Raw genomic sequence first — 23,149 nt, forward strand, 5'->3', positions numbered from 1 at the left:
CAGCAACGGAAACAAAGCAGAAGGAGAGACACACCTGATGGAGTCGCTGCTGCCGCCTCGCCAACACCATCCATGAACCCCCAACGCTGCCGATCTGTGAGATCGATAGAGACACGATGCCATCAACTCCGAGACGCCGCCATGAAGGGCACCGCCAGCGTGGGAGTAGAGTTGAGACAGATTTATTCGTCCGGGCACCCCTCCCACCACTTTAACGACGCACCATGACCTACAAATCCAAAACCTAACTATAGAGTAGAGGAACGGGTCCCCACTCCCTTCTGCCGTCGGAGCAGCCGAAGGGAAAGGGGGCCAGCGCCCCGGCCGGTGGAGATCGGAGGAAAGAGAGCGCCTCCCTAGTCGCCTGGTGGTGGCGACGGCTAGGATAGAAAAAAGTCGCGTACAGTGAAGGACTGGACTTGAATATTTTGGTGACTGGTTGGAAGACCTTTGCTCCTTTGGTTATCCACATAGACACGTCCGGACATGGGTTGAGGTCCGTATCCGCTTTTTTAGCATCAGTACAGACACAAGCGCTCATATACACGCGCATACACTCATCCCTATGAACGCATACACGCACACCCTACCCCTATGAGCACCTCCGAGAGACTGAGCCGGCATATCATCTTGAGATTTACAAAGTCACCGTAGGCGCCTCGTCGTCGACCGGAACGTCTCTTCCCGCTAAAAGCGTATCGCCAGAAATGCTAAAATAAATTCAGGAATAATGCGAGCACCAGGATTTGAACCCTGGTGGGTTGGGGATATCACTGTCCACCTAAGGGCATCTCCAGCCGTTGGCCCCCCAGGGGGCGCCTAAAATCGCCGCCTGGGGGTGAGCCGGCGCAAAAATTGGGCCTGGGGGCGAGTTGGTCCCCAGCCGCCGGCCCCAGGGCCGCCCCCCAGGCACGTTTTAAAATAAAAGAAGTTCAGTGAAGTTCGGCTTAAACACGATAAAATTCGGCCAAACACGATAAACTTCGGCCAAACACGATAAATTTCGGCACATTTCGGCGAAGTTCGCGGATTTTCATTACGTAGCACATATACATAAACTAATCTAAAGGAAAAACTGGCTGAAGTCGCCGCCGTCGCCGCCATCGTCGTCGTCGGCCTTCTCCTCCTTGACGCGGGCGCCCCTGCTGGACCCCTGCCCGGCGTCGCCATGGCGAACTGGTGGCGGCGCGTCGTCGTCGTCGTCGTCGCTGTCGTAGATGACGACGACTCCGCCTTCGTTGCGGCCGCGTCGACGCTCCGCGAAGCGAAGCAGGGCGGCGCGCTGGCGCTCCTTCGCCTTCTCCAGGCGCTCCTTCTCCATCGCTATGGAGTCCCTGCGCGCCCATTCCAGGGCCGCGTCGTCATCGTCGAGCTCCGTCGTCACCGGCGCGGCCGGCTCCTTCTTCACCGGCGCGAGCCCCGGCTCCGTCTTTGGCTTGACGAAGCGCGGAGGAGGAGCCGACGAGTAGGCGCGCCAGCCGCCCTCGTTGATGACGATGCCGGCGCTGCGAGTGCGCCGGCCGAGCGGCGTCTCCGCCGTGGGCTCGGCCTTGACGCCGAGCAGGGCCGGAGTGCCGGAGGAGTGCGATGAAGATCGGGGGGAGGAAGAAGAGGAGGAGGACCCGAACCTCCTTGACGCCCATGGCCCGGCGCGTCGGTGCTGCGCCGGGGCGGCCGCCCTCGCCGGGTACGCCAACGGCGAGTCATTGCCGCCCTCGAGGTACGTCAGCACGCCCTCGAGTGTGCGGCCGGGGACGCCCCACCACAGGTGGCGCCCCTTGCTGTTCTGCCGACCGCCAACCACCGGCGCGCCGTTGATGGACGCCAAGCGCTGCTGCTGGCGGCGCTCGAAATACGCCGCCCAAGCCGCGTGGTTGTCGGCGGCGTACTGGGGAAGTGAGAGTTGGGCGTCGGTGAGGGAGGCGCGCACGACCTCGACTTCCTCGGCGAAGTACTTTGGCTTCGCCACGGCGTCGGGCAACGGGGGAATGGGCACTCCCCCGGCGCTGAGCCTCCACCCCGTCGGCCCGGCGCGCATGTCCGGCGGCGCCGGGAAGTTCGCCTGGAACAGGAGCCAGGACTCCTGTTCGCGGAGCGAACGGCGGCGGAAGCCGTTGGCCGCCGCCTCGTCTCCGGGGAAGCGTTCCTCCATGGCGACGGGCTCGGGAGAGGTAGAGAGATAGAGGGAGGGGCTGGGCGGCGGCGCTCGGGAGAGGTAGGGAGAGGGAGGAGCTGGGCGGCAGCGAGGGGCGAGGCTGGTGTGGGCACAGGCGAGTGCAGGCCACCGGCTATATAGCCGCGCGGCATCCGTGTGTACGCGTGCGAGGGAGGGGAGGCGTCGGCGCGCCGTCCCGTGACGCGCCGCCCGTGAGGAATCAATGGCAAGGCTGACCGGCGGCAGCCTTGGCATTGATTCCCCGCGGGAACCGAGGCCGTTGGGGGAAGACGAGGCGCCATGTCGCTGACGCGGCGGGCCCGCGGCTGTTTCGCGCCAAAACAGTTCGCCCCGGCGCCCCCGGGCGCCCCCAGCACGCCGGGTTCGGCCTGGATCCGCCGGCGCTGTTTTCGGCCCAGGCCGGCGAAAATCGGGTTCCTGAAGGTGTGACTGGGCCATTTTTTTAACGTCGGCACAAAAAAATCGCCTGATGAAGTCTTCCTGAAGCGCGGCTGGAGATGCCCTAACCAACTCAACCACAGGTTGATTCGCAGGTCCGTATCCGCTTTGAAGACCTCGGGGATACACATTGTAATACGCTCCGTATTCGAAGTCGTGCTACACATAATAATACGAGATACGGCGGAGCAACGTTCCGACCGATCGTGTTTCCTTCAGTTCCCACCTCCGCGGTTCCGCCCCTAGCGCATCCCGCCGCCCATGGCCGCCGTCGTCTCCGACCTCGTCGACTTTCTCAACGCCTCGCCCACCGCTTTCCACGCCGTCGGTACGCGTCCTGTCCCGCTTCCCTCTCGCTTGTTCGTGACTGACGTGACGTGAACTGAACTGAACTGATCTGGACTGGATCTATCTCCTGCTGCTGCTTCCGGCGGGAGAAGATGAGGCGAAGCGACTGCTGAAGGCGGCGGGGTTCGAGCAGCTTTCGGAGCGGGAGGAGTGGACGGGGCTTCAGCCCGGCCGGAAGTACTTCTTCACACGCAACCACTCCGCCATCGTCGCCTTCGCTATCGGCGCCAAGTGAGCCCGCTCTATCCACTTCCTCTCCTTCGGTTTCCCGACACAAAATGCACACTCTTTTGTAAATGGAAAAATGAATCTAATCCAATACAATCTGGTGTCGATGTTTGGTAGGTACGTTGCCGGTAATGGGTTCCACATCATTGGCGCACATACGGACAGTCCATGCCTGAAGCTCAAGCCTGTCACCAAGGTGAGCTCTTAGTTATTGATTTCAGAGCAGTTGTGTCCTGAAACATCGACTGACAATGCTTTGCAGGAACAGCGGTTCATTTATCAATCAGATATCCTAGTTTGCTGTTTAGTCTTACTTATTAGGTGCTAGATTTTGATGATTTACTAACAGAATCTTGCTTCTTCTTTCACAGATAACCAAGGGAGGTTATCTTGAGGTTGGAGTCCAAACCTATGGAGGTGGATTGTGGTATACATGGTTTGACCGTGATCTTACCATTGCTGGTAGGGTGCTTGTGCGAGAGAAGAAGGACGGTGTGGTCTCTTATGGACATAAGCTTGTAAGAGTGCAAGAGCCTATCATGAGAATCCCCACTTTGGCTATTCACCTAGACAGGTTGGTGATAAAAACTCTTTTTTAGTACAGATATTTCAGTATTGTGAAGCCTTTGAAAATTACTCCTTCATTTTGGAGCAGTTCTTGCATTTGAGAGCTTTTTATTATGCAATGAATGAATCCTAAGATTGTTATAATGAATGAAGCCTATGAAAACAGTCAAAGGAAATGATCTTTAGATTGCAAATATTGCACTTCTGTATCTCCATTCAGTTTCTTGTGTTAACCCTTGTATCTCATGCATCATCTAAAAGACAACCTTGAATTATCCTTTGTACAACCACATAAGTTTCATACTCTCGTATAAAACTTGGAAAAACTAGTTATCGTGTGTTTCCTTAAACTGAAGGGCTTTCATTATCGTGCCTTGTTACTCGGTAGTTCATCCAGTTGGATCATATTATCCAATATAGTAGAAGAGCATTTTGGGCCTATAGTTTAGAACACTATTCTGGAAGTTTCATCCTGTTCTTTTGCACGAAGAGAAATAGCTAAACATTGGTTTTGATATCTGGTCCGTACTGCAATGTAAATTCGGTATCATTGTTCTCCACTTTTTGAACTTATGTATTTGTGAAGTATTATCACTAGTTGTTTACAGATTGCAGTGCTAGATGTAGAATTAAAGATTATCTTTTAGTGCCTCACCTAAGGGGTATGTGAAACTTCCTATTCAGCTTTCATATATTGCTTGAATGGAAGTTCTGAAAATATTATATACTCCCTCTGATCCAAAATAAGTGTCGTGGTTACCTTTAAGCTAAAACCATAGACACTTATTTTGGATTTAACCCTGGTGTTTTGGACGCTTAGTCTATTACATACTTACAATAATACTTCTCATGTGTCTTATTCATATTTTGCGCAGGACTATCTCCTCGGAAGGTCTCAAGATTAACAATCAGAATCATCTTGTCCCAGTGCTGGGCACATTGATTAAGGTGATTTGACTGCATTGATCAGAATCTGATCTTCGTGTTTTCAGTCAGCTTCTTTGTTATTTATTGTACTTGATGATGGGCATAATATCTTTGAGCCAAGGAATTAACTAGCATGAATTTTTTGCTTATTTCACCATAATTTTCAGTTTGAAGAGGCATAGCCTCTGTATAACATCAATGTCAGTTGTTCCGCTAGGATATTGATACACCTTGTGATGTTGTATTCTTTATGTAAGAAGCAACACTTGCTTGCACATTGTGTACATGTCTTCTACTCTTCTTCATGTTCACACGTTCTGAACAAAACTGTGTAGTATCAATTTCTTCAAATGATTAATAGTGCAAAAGTTCAGGCCTCTTTCGTTATCTTAGAATGCTCCACCTAGTTTATCCAGAAAATGTTAAATTTTGAAATTAATATGTTCATAAGAATGCCATTATTGTCCTTTAATTATTTAGAATTAAACTATTACGATAAAAGAACCATAGAACGCTTATCTTCTTTTGTTTGCTTTGAAAATTCGAATCTTGATTCAAACTTTTTTTTTCTTTGCAGCATGAAATGCAGAAATTAGTGGAAGGAAATGTTCCAGGGGAGTCATCCGGTGGCGAAAACACAAAGCACCATCCACTATTGTTGCAGGTTATGTATTTCTAACATTACGTGGAGCCAAACATTCTCACTTATTAAATATCAAGAGCCCTTGGATTTGAAAGTATGTTTTAATTTTTACTTAATGTATGTTGCTTTCATTTTTTTGCAGTTGATTGCTAAAGAGGCTAATTGTGAAGTTGATGAGATCTGTGATTTCGAGCTGCAGCTGTGTGATACCCAACCAAGCGTTGTAGCAGGTGCCATGAAAGAATTCATCTTTTCGGGAAGGCTTGACAACCTTTGCATGTCATTTTGTTCACTGAAGGTTTGTTTCTCCATTTAAGTTTTTGCATGTAGACTATGGAGACCATATTTGCATATTCCACATGTTTTGAAAGTACTAAAATTCTTTTCATCTCACACTATTTCAAATATTTTTGCATACATGTCTCTCTCTGTTGAACCGGTATGGGCCTGGCCCATCTCCACTTGTCCCATAAGGCCCAGCCCATGTGACTGACCTAGATGTGGAGTTGCTGGCCTCGCTCTGCCTTGCGACTGCTGGAAAAGAGTATGACGTTGGTTTAGAAAGGGTTGAAGGGGCTAGGACTCGGAAGGAATCAGATGCGGGCTTACCGTATCGGGCGGAGCAACCTCCCAGCAGTGCGACGGAGTGTGCTGCCCGAGTCGAGGAAGACGGGCTCCCAAGGGTTGTCCTTCGGCTGGGAGTCAATTGGGGGTGTGCAAAGGTGGTGGGGGGTGCTTGGGTGGCGCTCTGAGTGGTTGGAGGTAGCTCTCCATGGATGATGTCTGGTTGTTGTGCGAGGGGCGACGGGGAGGCTATAATTTGGGTGCCCTAGTTTGGGGGGTGAGCAGGGCTACCTTATTTTTAGACCAACAGGGAAAGAGCTCCCATGCTCCATTTACTCAGAAACGAAGCCTGCCAGCAGGTCCATACAGCGAGAACAGGTACCAGTAGTATCAGGCAAACAAATGCCAAAACAAAAAACCTAACCCAAAAGCCAACAAAGGCATACAAAAGTCCAATGAAAGCTATGACGATCAAAGCATTAGGGATTTTCAGAGATCACGACATCTATGAGGGCACGGGGCACGATAGCTAGGAGATCGGCATCACAGGAGATCCTGGAGAGACGAGCGTGCAGGGGGGGGGGGGTAGCTTTTATAAGAGTAGGGGGTGCTCTTGTGCAGGTAGAAGTGAAAGAGAGTCTGTCGAGCGGGGCCTCATGAATTCCAGCCAGCTCGTTGGCAAGGCTCTCTCCGTGGGTTTGTAGGGGAGAGAAGAGAGGGGAGCGAGCTGAGGCTTGGCTGACGCAGGGGGAAATAAGGACGACATGAGGGAGAGATCCTCTCGGCTGGCGGGTGCGATTTTGCACCGACTGCAACATGCGACAGAGCGCTCTGGTTGGACAGTTACCACATGGGCTGGTGCCAGGGGAAAAAGCTCCTCGTCGTTTGGCTGGTCCTCTGTGTGTTAGGATGGGGACAGGGGGCTTCAACGGCCTCCTCTGGTGCTGCAGGCACGTGAATTGGGTCGAGCGCCTGCTCGTGGCCTCGGCATGCGTGAGCTCCGCCTGCGCCGTGGAGCATTTGGTGTGGCCCTGTGGCTCGATTCACTATTAGATGCGGGTCCCATACTTGCCAGAGCCAAGCTTCTAGAAGCTAATTTGTTGCTGGTTTGGTCGAATGGGTTTGAGTTCAAATTCAAACATAAGGTATGAATCTGGGAAGTGCATGGTTGGCAACTTCCTGGTTTGAACTTGTGTAGGGGGTTGCGGGCTAAGTTACTGGCTTGAACTTGATGTCTAGGAGGTTCCTGGTTCATACTGGTATTTTTCAGAAGATTTGGTCAAAGTTCGAGCCAAAACTGGTTTGACCAGATTTCAAACTTTTTGAGAAGGGACTTGGTGAGTTTTTGGCCTAGATGGCTTTGGGGAATCCAAACTAAGCTAAGATTTATTTTCTAGGATTTTTGTGCTAATAACATACCCTTGTTTTTAGGGTTTATGTGCTAATAACATTTTGAGTTAGTCTTGGGCCACCAATTATCTCAGAAAAAATATTACATGGTCCAAGATGCCCTTTTATGAACTCAGGTGATTTTTAAAGATTTTTAAGTTACCAAGTTTGCCTTTGCAGAATTTTACTTGTTTAGGCAACAAAATCCAAATAAGAAGCAAAAGATCCATGTTGAAACACACCAAGTCTTTATCTTGCTTATAGGTGATGGTCACACACACCCAAACCTAGGATGTTACAACACAAAAATGTGTGGATTCTGCAATTTAGGAGAAAATGGGGAAAACGCCTCAAAGGCCCAAACAACACTTTATGAAGCTTATAGTGTTGCTGGATTTGGATACTCGTACTCCCTACAATAGCTCATTTTCTCATGGATGATTGTACCCATTGCTTCTACATTCCCTCATATACCACCTTTGATTTGTTCTTGATTTGACCACACAGAAACCCCCTTGTCAAGAATTGCAATCCTGGTTGTGATAAGAGTTGATTACTACTAATTATAATTTTGATATCATAATTTGGTTGTTCTTTATGATATTAATTGTTCCACGACATGCGTATGATCCCTATGATTCTAATAATATACAAAGTGTAGTTGGTCAATGAAGCTAACACACTTCAGTTTCTAACAAATACGTATTACTGTCCTTATTTTGCAACAAAGTCCCGATATAACGAGTTGTCCAATACTTTTTCAGGCCCTGGTGGAGTCAACTTCTACCGACCACTCTCTTGATCATGAATCTGGCGTCAGGATGGTGGCTCTATTTGATCATGAGGAGGTTGGTTCTGATTCGGCTCAGGGAGCTGGTTCGCCTGCAATGCTGGATGCTTTAACAAGAATCACATGCTGCTTTAACCATTCAAATTCCAAGGTACAAAACTAATTTCCTTCACCCAGCACCCAATCCACTGACTTTATTTCAGCTGGCTATTGGATTTGATTTTTCACATTACCTGATTTTATGTCATCATTTTGTTTCTGCTTATCTGCTAACCATCCATGGCACGACCTATAATATTCATTTATTTAAAATTATTATAACAGTTATTGCACACCCTTAATGGAATTCAATTTTAAGTTAATTTGTCCATAACTCTTCATTCGTAAAAAAAGTACCTTCCCTTCTCAGGTATACACATTTCTTTTATGATTCAACTTCACTTTAAATGATTTATGCCAGATTGTGTGTAGTTTATTGCTCCAAGTTGAGTTCCATATTCTGACTATCTGCTTTCATTTTTTTTAGTTGCTAGAAAAGGCTATTCAAAGGAGTTTCCTTGTATCTGCAGATATGGCTCATGCCTTGCACCCCAATTATATGGTAATAATAGTATTTTTGGATCAGTTTATGGGTTCACAGGTATGCAGTAATATTCTGATAGAAAATGATCTATCTTTCCAGGAAAAGCACGAGGAGAACCACCAGCCAAAGTTGCATGGTGGACTTGTGATTAAGCACAATGCTAATCAACGATATGCTACAAATGCCGTGACAGCTTTTATTTTCCAAGAAATTGCTGAGAGGCACCAGTTACCTATCCAGGTTAGTACATATAAAAAGGAGGAACCCCTATTACAATTGTGGATTAGCTTGCCATAATTGCCCTTCTCAACTTATACTTGATTTTGTGATTGCAAAATAAGAGTACTAACGACAAGATACCCCCTACTCTTATGTTGTTTTCATGCCGACAACAACAACAACAATATACTTCCTCCGCCCCAAAATAAGTGTCTCAAACTTAGTACAACTTTGTACTAGAGTTAGTACAAAGTTGAGACACTTATTTTGGGAGGAGTATATTTTATGATGAGTCTAATTAAGTTAATTGGCATTGTAGATGCTGATATATTTCTCTATAGGCCTGGTCAAACTTAAAGAAATGTGACTTAGGACAAAGCTAGAATTTCAATTAATTTGGAACAATGGGAGTACTATCTAGTGGACCACGTGGAAAAAAAGGAGGAATAATAAAATGTTTTCTACTTATTAGGAGAGCCAATTCGTATGAACAAGTTTGCCCAGTAAAGCATTGCTTTGAGCTCCACCAAACATATATACTAGGCAGCTCCACCAAGATACATGTCGTTTTAGCTCCACCAAACATATATCCTGGGCAGCTCCACGAAGACACGTATCATTTTAGCAATCATATTGTCTATGTTTTAAAACTTTAACCTAATTTACATAATACTTTGATTTGTGTATTAGAAGTACCTCTATCCCATATGACTATACAAATAATTTCTGTAGCATATTTAGAATAAGCAATAGTCAAAGATATTAGGCTGCATCGACATCTAGAGAAAGAAGTAAAAATACAACTTATTAGATAAGCTCTTGGACTGGTGGGTGGTTCCAGATCATTAGCCAATCGCCGATCTTGGTACCTGATTACATCTTACTTTTTTCATCTATGAAAACGACTTTATTTTTGCAGGATTTTGTTGTTCGCAACGACATGGCTTGTGGGTCAACAATCGGGCCAATACTCGCCAGCGGTGTTGGTATTCGTACTGTGGATATTGGAGCACCACAATTGTCTATGCACAGCATCAGGGAGATGTGCGCCGTTGACGACGTCAACTACTCATATGAACACCTCAAGGCATATTTTGAAGAATTCACTGAATTGGACAACAAAGTCAAAGTAGACTGCTGAGGTGTAGTAGGCAACCATATTGGGTCAGCAGAACCTGTACTTCTACAATCACAGCTACAATGAATAATTAGTAATGTCAGATTATGTATGTTAGTGAAGACGTGAATAAATCATGGAAAATATGCATGTTTTTCTTTCTTGTTTGGAGAATGACTAGCATATTTATATGTTCACTCACGTTTTTCTAGCTCGAGAATATGCACCATTTCATTAATTTGTAAGTTGTAGGGGATTAAATCCACTCAATCCCGGCCAATCCCCCTTCAAATACCTGTCAACTGAACACAGCTTTAGAGAGTACGCCAAAGGTGTACCGTAGGCAGAAATAGTTTTACAACACCCTTACGCTGAAATGTGCGCGTTTAGCACAACACAGACCCCACCAACACTCTAAACTATAACCATCTTATAACAAATCTGCCTAATTCCAATATGCCCACTCAGTAGAGTGCCTGGGGTCGGTGAAGACTCGATCGTTTCTTTATTTCCAAAGGTGCCAAGGGATGAGAATCACCAATGAGTTGAAGCTCCTTTTGTCCTTTTATTGAAAATTCTTGTGAGCAGTAAGCCACCATTTCTCGAGCGTGTCAATCGGTGTGGTGCAGATAACATTGATCTGAAGTTCACTGAAAACCCTCTGCCAAGTCTCGCTTGTTGGCACACTGATAAGGGGCAAGCCGCAAAGGTGGTCCAATCTTCATGAATTGGAGGTGTTTTGAGAAGAAACACAAGGATCAAGGGCAATCAAAGGGAAAATATAAGAGTAAATCACTCAAGAACAAGATCCATACCAATTACTCCTCAAAACCCAATTCAATCTAAGAGGTGCGTCTTAGATCCAAAAACAACAAAGGAAATAAAGGTAAATAGCAGGTGATTCTTGCCCAAATCTCTAGGAGTGATGGAGGTCTTGGTGGTATTCGTCCTCAAATCTCAAGGATAGATAGAGGTCATGAAATCCATAGGGTTCTTCCTTGGGAGGTCTTAATCCTTTAAGAGAAGATAGATTAGTAAAGCTCTCTCTCTCAAGTTTTAGTTATGCTTTGCGAACACTAGAAAATGAAGGAGGTAAAATCACCACAAAATCTAATCATGTTCTCAGACAGTCACCAACGTGTGTATGTTTAGCCAAATCTGAATCACCTAAGGTATTACAAAACATGCCTCATGTGAAAACTCAAGTTGGAGTGAAGATCTTTGCCTTTATGAATGTTTTTTTGTTTCCTTTTTGAGGAATGAAATTTAGATTTTCACGTAGACACTGTGAAGTCACAAAACATAAACTCAGGTTATGCACCTTCCAATTCAACTCAGGTTATGCACCTCGGTAACTACACCAACCAGGTGGGAGAGGAGCGGACCATCATATGTACTTGATGTAAATTTGCTTTACATCATGTGACTTAGGCAGACCGCTTCACAAGCTCACAGCACATAATTCTGGAACCTCAATGTTTCTTCCACAGCCTCTGTGAAGAAATACCCATCATGCTGAAGTTAGTGAGCAACTGAAATCGGCGCGAGGAGCATAAGTTCAGGGGTGAATTACGGTTGCATAAAGGCAATTCTAGCCTCCAGGAGATCCATAATGTACAGCTGCTAATGAGCATGAGTTCTTGAAGAATCGGTACAGAAACAGGATAAGTAGTATTCGATGTGAGCCTCTCCATTGTATATTTCTTCATATACTGAACAAAATACAAGTGGCAAAATTCCCAGTTGTACAGGTAGGGGCAAAAGGTTACCCACATTTTGAACAACCGCGTACATCCAATGTTGTCTACACAAAATACTACTCGTACTTAGCAGCAACAGCAGTAATCGGCACAATATAAGTGCAACAAAGAAAAGAACATATACCAGGGATACCTACACGTACTCCGCCAACTCGTAGTTACTTCTTATATACTGCTTCAGATCGCTGCGACATGCCTCACCCCCACGTGCTTTGGTCGTATGAAAATTAGTTTACCACCGCCAATCGCTTGAATATGTTGATCACCTGTCAAAATTTTCTTGCACTGAACTTCAGGGGATGCCCTTGAAAATGTAGGCGCAAACGCCTGTGTCTCGACTACAAATGATCAGGGACGAACAAACTGTGCATGCTGCAGCTGGCAGGAAAGCAGAGGGCCTATATCCTCTGCTAGCACAGCTTGTCAAAGAAGCATCAATTGGGCTGGGTACTTGTTCATTGGTCACCATGTTTCTCACATATACAGCCAGGCAAGGGGTTTGCAAAGAAAGACTCCTCCAGCTTCGGAAACTCTCCAGGCTCCCTGAAATATGGAGCTCCTGTTCTATCTTTGTGCAACCTTTTCACTTCTGAACTGAATTCCTCCCAAGGGATCCTTCCTTCATCAAATTCATCTACCAGGTTCACAAAATCCATCCTGCAGGAGAACTTTCACATTCAGAAAGAAAAAGGAGAACATATTTACTTGTAAATTGGGTTACTGCCTCTTGGGTCATTGGGTGTAGAAGTAAAATGACCATGCACATATAGTACTTCTAACAAGGGAAAGGTGTTACCTATCTGGGTTAATTGTCTTCCTGAAGTCCTCGAAACGCCTATGGCCTTGCACAGCTTTAGCCATATTTCCATCGTATGTGTACATGAAGACATCACTCTGGAGAGCTACAATATAGTCAAGACCAGCAAGCATGTTTTGATGATTTTTGAAGGGCTCAAGTTCCTCTTCTGTTGCAAGGGTAGAATGAGAATAGATATAGGGAAAATCGTCCAGCAGCGCTTGCATGCTTCCATTGCCAAAGGCTTCTCCTGCAACTAAGTAAATTCTGGTGTTCTGTGTGAAACCCAATCCTTTCAACAGGAGTGAAGTTTCCCGTGGAGTCAAAGGACAGCCACCAATACTTCTTCTCTCGGTTCCGTTAATGTCTTTCTCTTTCCAATGACTGACCTCATAACGCATCTTACGTAACTCCTCTTCCTCATCCGATGTCAAGCCATGGCTGCAACCAGTAAAAGCTAGCATATCCTTCTCATACCTGCAAAACATAGTTGTTAATTTGTTAAAGAAAGCCCCCTCATGTTTCAAGTACATAAAAGAACAACTAACAACATAAATGTTAGCCCATTTTATTTTCGTGGAAGTAAATGTCACAGTATGTACTACATGGCTTCTCACTTCTAAGTGTTTTAGCTGGTGCATCTAGAGAGAGTTCAGTAAATCATTAAAATGTTATAAAAGATTCCAAGAAAGGGTCTGCTGGGCTACAACATAGCTCAACAACTTCTGGAATGTTGGCGCCACAGTTCTGTGGCATTGTTTGCTGCTGTAGTTCCAAAAACTCAATAGTAGAACTTCTCAATAAACCTAATGATTTGAAGCAATCCAGAACTTCTTCACAAGATGATTTTGTGAAATGTGTGCCAACTAGCACACCTAGATCATTCACCAGTGATGTACATAGGCACTCTATTTATCAATAAAACATCACTAAAATGAGACTCACTTCAATTCAGGGTTCATGAAATCACCTATCTTTACTGGCAAGATCAACAGACAGGCCCTAATAGATTCACCTGTGCTAGCACGGACATAACAGTTGACTTGCATAATATGCCGACAGAAAACTAATATGTTCAAGCCAATTCCAGCTGCATGTATATTTTGGAGACAGGTAAACCAAGATTTCATTTCATGGTCTGATGGAAATGATAAATCAAAGCTACAACACAAATTGCGGTAATCAAGATGCCAAAATACTAGAAGAATGTTGGTAAGTATACAAAGTGAGGAAAAAAATTGTGCAGACAGAAGCATCCTGAGATGAATGTAGGAGCATAGAGCTTGCCTTAGATGAAGAGCAAGATATGGGCTTCCATCCTGGCGCATCCTCGAAACTAAGGTAGCACCAAGATCTTCGATCGTATGAGAATACTTCAAAGATCTGTAGTTAACTCGGCATCTTAGCTTCTGAATATAACTAGGAAGGTCGTTATTTGCTAAGCGAGAATCTGTATGTGTGAAGTAAATGACTCTGTGTTTCTTCAAGAGAGGGAGTATTTCATCTCTGTAATAATTCACCTGCCAGGATAAAATACTTAGTGAGCCTTTCCACCATATATCGATGTAAATGTAGATTAAAAAAAGTCTAGTTTTTAACCTTTGACCAGGATATCGGAGCTTTGGCCAGAGGCTCTATATGCTTGTATGCAGGAGGTAGTGTTTCAACAATATCAATGTCTTCTTTCAGTGATTCAATGAAGTGTCTCCAATTGAAAAGATCCTTAAATTCACTAAAAAATGGATGAAAGGGATATATGAGTGCATTGATTAACAAGATATAGGGGATTAGCCGATTAGGAATGAACAGTTAAGGTTAAAGGGGCCAACCTGTCATCTGCCCAGTAGGATGTATGATCAAGTGAAGGTAGAACCAGTGTTGCCTTCAAAATCTTAGCAACAGCAACCATGTCACATATCTGAGATGTAAAAGAGACTCAGATACCATGGCAAAGAATACTAATGGCTGCACAAAAATTATTGTAAATGATAGTAATCACACCCCAAATCGCATTTGATTCAGACCACCATTTGCGTTTATGAGAATGTAGCCATTACTGCGAGAATCTTGCTCTACAAATTAAGAACATGTGACCATATCATGTTAAGAAATGCATATAAGGAAGAGAAAAAAATGTGTTTATGAGATATAAACCAACTTACTTTTATGAGAGTTTGAAACAATGCACTGTCTGAAATTTTCATTGCTTGGCTGAGACCAGACATCAGATGCCTATATGAAGCACAAACAAGCAAAAAAAAGGTTACTTTCACTAATTAATGTATCGAACAAAGGAACAGGTTTAGCAGCGATATATTACTAGCCTCAACCACACTGCTTTGTCTTTCACCAATGCTAGATTCCACCGTCATCAACATCCTGTCACTCTCTTTCCCTCCCATATATCCAAAGTGATTAACTTGATGCCCTTTATCACTGGAGAAGGAGACAGAGAGATCCTAGAAACATGTACAGATGATGACAATTTAGATCGTAATACCAAATATTTTCTTCTCTAAATGTTATGGCGTAGAGTTGTTGATCAAATCAATAACTTGGGATACCAGAGAGTTTCGTTCATTAACATAAACTTCATGTGATGTTGAGACAATCAAATAAGCTCATCATATTCATAACTATAACTATGCCCAGCTAATACTATGATGCAGATTTTGAACTACAGCGAAGCCATGTAAGTGTACAATCAGTACTTTCAATTTGTGCACATACTGAATTTGTCATCAGCTTGCAACATCTCAGGTACTACTAATATGAATGTAATCAAGACTAGGTGACGAATTGCCAACTTTTGACATAAAGACGGACATTTAGTGTAAAAGATCAGCTGTACAACGTTTTTCTATGAACAATAAAGGAGTTATCTGTCCATCTAGTTCTGGTTGGTTAGAGACCTGGATGAGAAGATTATTAGCGTTAAGAAACCTGATGCAATTTTCAACTCGATATTCCTTGATTCTACCAATTTAAAAAATTGCCCAGCTGTGGTTGTGCGCAATTTCATGCTATTAGCATTAGTTTCAATGCTATCTTTATATAGTGGTAATGGAATATTTAAATGTTGTGACACCTTAATCATCCATGCAGTATATCTGCACTTTGAATAGATACTATATATAACAAGTTAGAAGCTAATTTTGTCGAGGCGTCTAGGTTACGGAGTTACGGACACTAAAAGATACCTTATCAAACTAGTTTTCCTAAAATTTGCATCGCCAAAGCACTCACTATATAGAACAAGGGCTATTTGTTAGAAGGAAATGTTGAAGTCGGAAGATTTTATTTTCACCAATGAAGTCCTGAATTAAAGATGACTATTGATCTGAAAAAGCCCAACTAAGGATACCTACTAGTACAATATACTCCATGGAAGACGACAGTAAGACATACTTCCAAAGTTCTTATGGACATAAAGAATATTCTGCCCAACTTGGATAGACCACAAGATCATAAAGCCTATAACAACCAACTGCCAACAGCTACAAGCGCCAAAAGTAACAAGTGCTTTAATAGTAAACGAACTGGAAAGGGACTAAAAAACCTCCAACAAACGAGGAAACGTCCTAAAAATGCTAAGCTTCTGCTAAAAGATCCTTGCTTAAGAAGTTCCAAATAGAGCTACAAAGCCTAGAACACATTGATTGCATGCACCGACCAGTTCATCCAACACTTAAGCCGAGGAAAGATGGCCGGACATTAAACTCTAGCTGTCCAGGTCCAACAGAATACAATAAACCCAGCCTAGCAGTTTTCAAGCAGACCAATTGCATAAGCATCACATTACATTATGCTAAAACATGCCCAGATTCTTACTACTTTTAACAATGAGAATCAGATTCCATCAGATTTCTTTTTCAATTCTTGTTTGACTTGTCCAGAACAACAACAAAAATGGTAGAGAACTGGGCAAAATTGCATGTTAAATTTAGAATGCCAATGATTGATCATGAAAAAAAAAAGGTTATTATGTAAGAGTGACCGGTGAATCTAGACAGTTAACAATTTAACATGATTTCCATTACTCTAGCTAGTCCTCGTAACATCTCAGTTCATACTTCATAATCAAGATCATTACTACAAGACGGGAAACGTTATATCTTCGCAACTCTTCGTAAAAAAATGTGTTCGTGATAAGAACTAAGAAGTAGCAAGGAAACACATTCTCAGTGCAAAAGAAGAAGAAAAATGTAGACTTGTTCGAACACCAGGTCCGTTGATTGATCCCACGGAAGGAACATTCCCGAGTGGCAGCGAGAAGTCCAAACAAGAATGCAATTTGTAGCTTCCATACATACCTGCAAATCATCGCCAGCTGGTAGCGCTGACCGGCCGCCGGCCCAGATCTTGACGACGCCGAGAAGCAGGCAAACGCCGCAGAAGGCGAAGAAGAGCAGGTTGCCGAGCTTCCTCCTCTCCCGGATCCCCAGCCCCAGCACGACGTCGCCGGCGCCCCCGCCGGCGCCCGGGCGCTTGAAGAGGCGGAACCGGAGCTGCTGCTGGTGGTGGAGGCCGCCGGGGGAGGCGCTGGAGGAGGAGGAGGCCTCCGCCGCGTCCTTGGGCGGGCTGCCCAGGCCGTCGGTCCGCGGCGAGCGCGGGGAGCCGCTGATCTGGAGCTCGATCTCGCCGCCGGGGCAGCGCTTGAAGGAGTTGGCGCGGCGGGTCATGTACCCGCCTCCGGCGACGCGGGGGCTGTGCAGGCGCGGGAGGTGGTCACCGGAACCGGCAGCTCCACCACCACCGCCCGCGGCCCCGGAGGCGGCGCCGCCGTGCTTTGGTTGGTAGCCCATGTGGCGCGGGGGGCTCGAGCAGTCCAAGTCCCGGTCCGAGGACCTCGACCTGGACGAACTAGTGGCGCTGGGTTCCGAGTGGTGCCCCAGCTGGTCGTCCCGGTACCATGATATGATATAATATGGCTAGATGAGGGGAGGCGCCATTAATGGAGCTCGGTTGGGAAGTGAATGGGGCAGTGAGGAAGGCGGGGAGGAGGACGCGTGAGGGCGACGGCGACGACGCGAGGCGCGTAGCGTAGTGGGATACGCGCGGAAACGGAAACGGCCAGGGCGGAGGGCGCTAATTACGGCCCTGCCATTGCCATGCCATTTGGAGGCGCCGCCGACGCCGCCGCACTAGGGATTTGATTTTGATTTTTTCTTTGTTTTTCCGACGTAGTACTCCTAATAAAGGCCGTTATTGTCCGAAGGGGGGAAAAGGGCGCCAATTACGTCGACGCGGTCACGTGCGCGGCGCGTGCTTTGGCCGGTACGCTGCATCCATCCTGCATGGCTGCATGTGAGAGTGAGACGAAACGAAACCAGGGGGAAGGAGGCGTTTACTTTGGACTTTGGGGCTATCTCTAGTCTAGTATTCCCTCCGTTTTAAATAGATGACCCAACTTTATGTTAATACAAAGTTAAATCATTTATTTTGAAACGGAGGGAGTAGTCTCTACTAGTTGACGCATAAAATGGTTTACGTGGGTTTTGGTTTTTCACATACCCTTTTGCCGTTTATGGGATCAAGCTCACGATCAGGAGCCACCGTTGATCAAATAGTTCTTCGTTTACTACCACCACTTGTCAAGTTGGGGGTATTGTTTTATTGATTGATCAACATGCAAAGTGTTTAGAGACAGAAGTAAAAATGAATGAACCGCATCAATTCCATTGATAGTCACATCTTATATACAAGGGGAGAGGACGCATGCAAGGGACGCGCCCGAGAGTGGGATGTGTGGAAACGCCGTGACGGCTGCCGAATCGGTGACCGTACGTGCGCTATGTACAAGCGAGGATTAACCTCAATTACATAAATAATTTAATCCTAACACTTCCCCTAATCCTTGCTTGTCCTTGTGACTGATCATCCTTGGAATTATCCCCTTCAAAAACCCTGCAGGAAAAATTAAGAAGAAATATACAATATGCCATGAAAAACTCCTTCCAAAAACCCAGTGGGAAAATAAGGAGAAAATGGCACATTACAATGTTTGTATTACTATTGCCTCATTAAAAACCTTCTATGAGAAACCATATAGGAAAAACTCATAAAGGAAAAGAGTGCAATATCAAAAATCCAGAGATCTCGAACAGGTTATTGTTCAGGAATACACTCCCCCCTGAAACTTGCAAATAATAAAGTCATCTCATACCAATTCCAACAACATATTTCTGGAATGAAGAACTTGGTAAAGACTTTGTGAACATATCACACATCACATATGACTTTGCTTTCAAAATATTTATCTTCCCACTTTTCAACTCACAAGGAAGAAAAATACTTTCAGAGTAATATACTTTGCAATATTGCTCCTTATAACCTGTCTGCATATATGTAATACAAATAACATTATCTTCATGGATAATGGTGGGTGAGTCCTATCAATCAAACTCGCCCGAACTTTCAACAAAGTTCATCATTCTGTGAAGCCAAATAGATTCAGATGTTGCTTCATACATTCAGAATGATTAGTGGATGCAGCCACTAAAGTTTTTCTTCTCGACTTCTAAGAGAAGGTCGTACCTCCATTCGAGAAGACAAAACCAGTTTGTGATCTTGGATTATGGGGATATGATATATGCCCAGCATCACGATATCCAACCATGGTCATATCTTGAGTTTTCTCATAAAACAAACCAAGATTTTAGTGTCTAGAAGATATCCAAAAATATTCTTCACACCAACCCAATGCCTTTTAATCAGTGATACATTGTATCTAGCCAATAAATTCACTGCCAATGACATGTCAGGCCTGGTGCAGTTTGCTAGATACATCAGTGCTCTCATTGCACCGTGATATGGAAACTCACGTCCAAATATCTCTTCATCACTGTCGTTAGGACTTAATGGGTCCCTATCTCTAGTAATTCAGAGATCTCAAACCATAGTTCTTTAATGGATATGACTTATCCATATTGAACTTTCAACAATCTTTTGGATATATGTAGACTAGTGAACAAGTATTCCCGAAGGAATACACTCAAGTTCCAAATTCAAGCAAAGTTTGGTCTCAACCAAATCTTACATCTTACACTCCGTCTTAAGATGATATGATTGTATCATGTACCTCTCGTGTAGCTCCAATGATACTAGATCATCAACATACACAGAAATAGTACAAAATCCCTCTTTGGATTTCATGATGAACATACATGAACAATCATCAATGTTTGAGTAACCTTCTAATAAAGGAACTCACTCAGTCGGTTCTACCACATCATTTCCGACTACTTCAAGTCATAATGACTTCTGAAGCTTTACACAACACATGTTGCGATTAAATTCAGAATTTTCATTCCTTCGGAATTATCGTAGAGATATCTGAATCAAGTGACTCATACAATTATTCAGTCACAACATTCATTAGTTGGATATACAAATTCATTATTTACTATCAGTGATGTGAAATATCGGAACGTTAATCCACTCATAACAAGAGAACATGTTTCATCTTAAACGATGAAGGGTCTCTGCGTGAACCCATGTGCTACAAGCCTCGCTTCATGTCTCGCCACCTCATTGTTTTTGTTCCTCACATGAACAAAAACCCATTTGCTCCCCCAGGGAACAAATTCAGAGGAGTGGGTATTGCTAATCAGGTCAATACCCCCTCTTCTTGAGAGCGAGTGCATCCTCAATTGTTGCCTTCCTTTGGATCAACTAGAGCGTTTTAGACACTCAGCCATGCATGGACTTAGATTCTAGATCCAATCCAAGGTCTTCTGCAATTCACGAGGATAAAAAAATATCGACACAATGTAGTTTTTATTATATGATTCTCCCGAATCCATATCCATAGTGGAGATTTTATCATTACCTTTTGACTCTTTGTGATTTCCGACAACAGTTGAGTCAAGGTCTTCCAATGACCCAACACAAAAAAATGTGTGCACACTCATGTTGGGTCCTGGATGTGTCCAACATCCTTCAGGTGTCCTTCAACCCTTGGTTGAATATCAACATGATGTTGACCTGCATTTACTGTTTGAGGATTCCTCATTCCCCTTGGACGCTTCCATGAAGCCTTGTCCTCTTGTGTCCAGATTCCTCCCCCTCGTCGGTGGCCGAGTGGACCTATGGGTCACATCCACTCTCTCTGACACATTCACTATGGGAACATTTTACTTTGTGACACCTATATACTTAGTAAATGCAATTGGCAGATTATTTGCGATACTTTGCAAATTGATAATCTTCTGAACCTCCAGTCCAGACTCATTCGTACGTGGAACTAAGGACAAGATGTCTATTCACATCTCATTCTATTTCCCGGCATTCAATGTGGTTATTATCTCCCCCTAATGCCGGGAAAATGTCCTCATCAAAATACATCCAGCGTATTGGGCCATAAACAAGTCCCCTTCTAAGGACTTCAGGTACTTTACGATTGACGGAGAATTGTACCTCACATAGATCCCCATTTCTCTATGAGGGCTCATATATGTACGCTGTGGTGGTGAAATCGGTATGTATCCAACACAACCGATTTATCACAGATGGGAAATACTTACTCATTTCCACGTACTAACTGCAACGGGGGACCATATAATATGCAGTTCATCCAATTTGTATATGCAGTACATAAAACTGCAATGTCCCCAACTAGATGTTGGGAGATTACAATTCTGTAGGAGCAATCTTGATATCAACTTGTCGTCTTGACAAGTGATTCCACAAAACCAATCTGGGTATGTACACAAAGTACCAATATGCTCCCCAGTTATGCCCCAGTCTAGGCAGTAATCATGAAATGCTCACGAACTAAATTTCGCAGCATTATCCATTCTGATGGATTTTGTCCCGTGCGCAGGATGATTTGCTCTCAAATTAATGATTTGAGCAATAAGCTTTGTAAAAGCAGGGTTCCTTATGGGAGTAAGACACACATTGGACCATCTCACTAATGCATCCAAAAGCACTATGAAATATGTGAATATTCCATATAACGGTTGAATTGGATCACATATATATCTCCTATCCAAGGAAATCTAGTGGCTCATCCTCTTTTCATGAGATAAGATGGCCTTGCGATCAGTTTCCAGTTTGCACACATTGTGTATACACAATTAAATGAATTTGGAAAATTCACACCATTAGACCGTGTCCAATTGAATCGTCGATAATTTTCTCATCCTTCCAATAATAGGATGACCCAGGCAATCATGCCATATTTTGAACTTCTCAAGATTCTAGAGAATTATCTTATACGCCAATGCGTATCCAATTTAATGTATGTATAATACAATCCACAATATAGAGAAGCATTTACTCTAGGATTTCATTCAGATCCCTTTAGCCGAGTCATGAGTAGGCTTCCAACCTCACTCACTTCACGAGTTTCAACATAGAAACCAATGCAGATATCCTTAGAACTCAGCCAGGTACGAGTAGAATCTAGATAACATCCATGATTACCATGTAGTACCCATATAGGGAGTGCAATTGCGACTTGACCAAAACCAACAATTACCACATCATGACAAGCAATTGTCATGACACTTCCACTACTCTTCTCAAGAGTATGGAAATACTTAATCTCCCTTAGTATCATGTTAGTAGACCTAGTTTCTACTAACACATTTTCTTCTCAACTGGATTATTCCATTAGGCTTCTATAGAGAAAGAAACCAATTTCAAGATATGATTGAACTCATATAGAAATACACACATTGTATATCACTGGTAGTGAAGTCCATTAGCATGTCATCGATACTAAGTAGTGGACCTTCCTTTTGCCGAGCATGCTCTTGGTTCCCACATCCCGAGGTACGTCTAGGAACTTTCAACCATCGGGAAATTATTGTTATGTCCAGTGAAGCAAGCTTCACACTGGTTTCCATGAGCCAATTGCCCTTGCAATTCATTGCATGTATTTATCCACCAAATGCTTGGAGGTATCACATTTTCTTGCAATTGACCGAGTTATACAACCACACCTATAGCAACCATCAGAGTTGTTGGCCTTGTCATTCTCCTTGAAATGACTTTTGCCCTTTTTCAGATCCACTCTTATTTTGCCTCTCATCACAACTCAAAATTCCTTTACCGCTGACGACACTATTCAGCGCAAATCCTCATACAAGGATTTGCAAGTAAAGAGCATTACACGATGAGATCAACATCCAGAACTGCAATATTGCAGAATCTCAACTACTATTTGATCTGATGCACATAAGAGTTGCATGCTACCATAGACTCCAAGTCACGGAATTGGACGAGTGTCCATTTCCTGTGCACTTCACGCATCATCATCACCCTATATTGATCATATTGCTCCTCAAAAGAGCTCTAGAGTACCGGATACTCTCTTTTTTTTAGATCATGGTGTAGTGAAGTGCAATGCAACATACTTTGCTATAGCGACTATAGCCGGAGCCCCTGAGTAGGTGTGGTTATGTGTGCACTGAGATCCCGGGTTGCCAAGTTAATCTTTACATCGATCAGGTTCGATGTTTGATAATTGTTGCCATCTACGGCAAACTCAGCAAAACTCTCTTGGATATTTCTAGCATATCCAACATGAAATCATCATGCACAATTAATTTACTATGTAGTAAATTATCTTTTAAGCATCATTAACATGTAGCAAT

At 44.1% G+C, this 23,149-nt stretch overlaps 2 protein-coding genes across 2 annotated transcripts; one reads left to right on the forward strand and one right to left on the reverse strand.

The window, feature by feature from the left end:
• The first annotated feature begins 2,753 nt into the window (after positions 1-2,753).
• On the forward strand, positions 2,754-10,152 carry LOC125509307 (probable aspartyl aminopeptidase). Its single transcript, XM_048674252.1, has 11 exons — positions 2,754-2,942; positions 3,055-3,193; positions 3,308-3,386; positions 3,562-3,764; positions 4,633-4,705; positions 5,262-5,348; positions 5,470-5,625; positions 8,045-8,221; positions 8,597-8,671; positions 8,753-8,893; positions 9,792-10,152. Exons 1-11 carry the CDS (start codon positions 2,876-2,878, stop codon positions 10,011-10,013), a joined length of 1,419 nt encoding a protein of 472 aa, XP_048530209.1. The 5' UTR covers positions 2,754-2,875; the 3' UTR covers positions 10,014-10,152.
• A 1,518-nt stretch (positions 10,153-11,670) lies between these two features.
• On the reverse strand, positions 11,671-17,594 carry LOC125509306 (O-fucosyltransferase 35). The gene is made up of 9 exons (XM_048674251.1): positions 16,859-17,594; positions 14,870-15,004; positions 14,708-14,777; positions 14,547-14,617; positions 14,375-14,463; positions 14,145-14,277; positions 13,833-14,065; positions 12,546-13,022; positions 11,671-12,406 (listed from the first exon to the last, which is right to left on the reverse strand). Exons 1-9 carry the CDS (start codon positions 17,348-17,350, stop codon positions 12,205-12,207), a joined length of 1,902 nt encoding a protein of 633 aa, XP_048530208.1. The 5' UTR covers positions 17,351-17,594; the 3' UTR covers positions 11,671-12,204.
• Between the last annotated feature and the right edge of the window lie 5,555 nt (positions 17,595-23,149).

The sequence above is a fragment of the Triticum urartu genome, chromosome 5 (genome assembly GCF_003073215.2).
Source record: "Triticum urartu cultivar G1812 chromosome 5, Tu2.1, whole genome shotgun sequence".
NCBI classification, from domain to species: domain Eukaryota; kingdom Viridiplantae; phylum Streptophyta; class Magnoliopsida; order Poales; family Poaceae; genus Triticum; species Triticum urartu.